Source organism: Odontomachus brunneus, unplaced genomic scaffold, assembly GCF_010583005.1.
Source record: "Odontomachus brunneus isolate Ranch 3 - 2012 unplaced genomic scaffold, Obru_v1 Obru_scaffold_174, whole genome shotgun sequence".
Lineage (NCBI taxonomy): Eukaryota > Metazoa > Arthropoda > Insecta > Hymenoptera > Formicidae > Odontomachus > Odontomachus brunneus.
This window is the reverse complement of record NW_022639624.1, coordinates 257,293-259,285: the sequence shown is the minus strand read 5'-3', so window position 1 is coordinate 259,285 and position 1,993 is coordinate 257,293. Positions and strand designations below refer to the sequence as shown.

At 26.8% G+C, this 1,993-nt stretch overlaps 1 protein-coding gene across 3 annotated transcripts in view; it reads right to left on the bottom strand.

The window, feature by feature from the left end:
- LOC116851398 (calpain-A) overlaps positions 1–1,993 on the bottom strand; it is a 68,592-nt gene that overhangs the window by 62,544 nt on the left and 4,055 nt on the right. The window contains exon 1 of one of the 3 annotated variants that reach the window (XM_032830744.1): positions 971–1,325. The exons of the other annotated variants lie outside the window; for them this stretch is intronic. Coding sequence (XP_032686635.1) covers positions 971–973 — 3 coding nt within the window. The 5' untranslated portion in view covers positions 974–1,325. Of the gene's footprint in view, positions 1–970; positions 1,326–1,993 lie in introns of those variants that run through there. 3 annotated transcript variants of the gene reach the window in all.

Here is a 1,993-nt window from a genome sequence, read left to right as displayed (position 1 = left end):
ATATATATATATATATATATATATATATATATATATATATATATATATATGTATATACGTTTTAGTTTTATTTATACTTATTAAAAAAGAGAACACACGTGCATATGAGATGCAAAAGTATAGATAAAATGTAATAAGTAAATTATTGCACTACGTCATGAAGATAATGAATACTTTTCGTAATATAAAAAAAATATACTTTTCATACATATTTGTGACAAATAAATACAATATGAATATCTATAATTGAAAGTAAAACTTCAAATAAATATTATAATGTTTAATAATTAATCACTTTGAATGTAATACTGAAACTGTAATAATAAACTGTAATAAATGTAATAATAAACTGTAATACTAAATTATAAACTGTAATACTGAAACATTAGTCTTTTCTTCATAAGAAATGAATAATTCACTATACTTCAATTCTTATTATACATATAAAATTTCGAAGTGTAACACAAAAGTAGAATTAAAATAACTAATAATTAAGACGCATATAAGAAATATTTTCAATTACTTAAATATTAAGAAACAAAAGACTCAATTTTTTAAACAATTAGTAATAATAACTTTATCATTTGTAAAAATCCAGTTAATAAGCGTACATAGCAATATTTTTATGTAGCTGGTAAAAAAAAATATATATATGCACAACACAGTAAAAAGTGTCACACATATAACAACTGAACATACGTTTGTTGTTGCTAGCTACAAACCAATATTGTTATCTACGCTTATTGTTTTAACATTTTCAAAAGAAGATTGAGAAATTCTTTTTTCATATCCAAGTTTTCTTGGTGATGACGCTCTCGTTGCTCTACTAAAGCTCGAGCCCAATACGGTCCGGATTGATTACGATTTCTTCTGTGGGCTGGTGTGTACACAGATGTGCTAGCATCATCTCTGTTTATTGGAGACAGTACATCTTTGTTATCAGTTTCATGTATCATTGATGAACATTTACCATTTTCGTTGTTTGCAGTCAGGATACGAAAACCACTGGAACTTGAAACTACAGACAATGGATGAATCTTAGGCCTTTTTCTCAAGAGATTATCCATTTTCTCATAATACATCCAATGCTGCTTTCTCCACACCAGAACTATTATTGTTATCTTTAACTTGTATGTATTTTCGTTTTAAACTCTTCCATTTTGAATGGCATTGTTCAGGTGTCACATTACAATCATTTCCACTTAATATTTCACTAATATTTTTCCACAATACTTTTTGTGATTTGTAATTTAAATTTTGTTCATGGGACTCTACTTCTGACAGCAGCAATACTGTCATTGCTTCGGTCCATTGTACTTTGGTATCTACAAAAAACAATTAATATTTAATAAATGTGAAATAACATTTTGTAATATCAATAATATGGAATGTGTATACCTAATATATCTCCAGTTTTCTTTTTCATTCTGCATGTTAATAGAGAGAAGGAGAAGGAGAATAAATAAAGCAACAAATACAAACTCTAAAAAAAGGCATGTAAGAGATTTAATTGTTGCCGTTTTTCCGCGGTGCTGATTGGTTCTCTTGCTTAGCTCACTTCATGTGAGCTACAGCTTGCTTCGTGTCGTTTGCGCTTGTCAAATTATCAGGCAAGTAATTGTCATCGCGTTAGTTAGCTCATGAAGAAAATAATACAGAAAAGATATAAATTATAAGAATAGAAGAATAGAAAATAGAAGGGTAGAGGAGAAAGAGGAAAAAGAAAGGGTAGACAAAAAGAGAAGCATATTATTTAGGCAAAAATAAGAGTAAGAATAAGAATAATTTTATAAGATAATTTAAAAGGTCATTGTAATGATAAAGATGCTAAATAGCGCGCGTTTGTAATGTTCTAGTACAAATAAGAAGACTGTGAAGTGAAACATTATAAGACATTACACACTATATATTCAAATATTATAAGCGTATATATATATATATATATATATATATATATATATATATATATATATATATACATATCAAAATTATA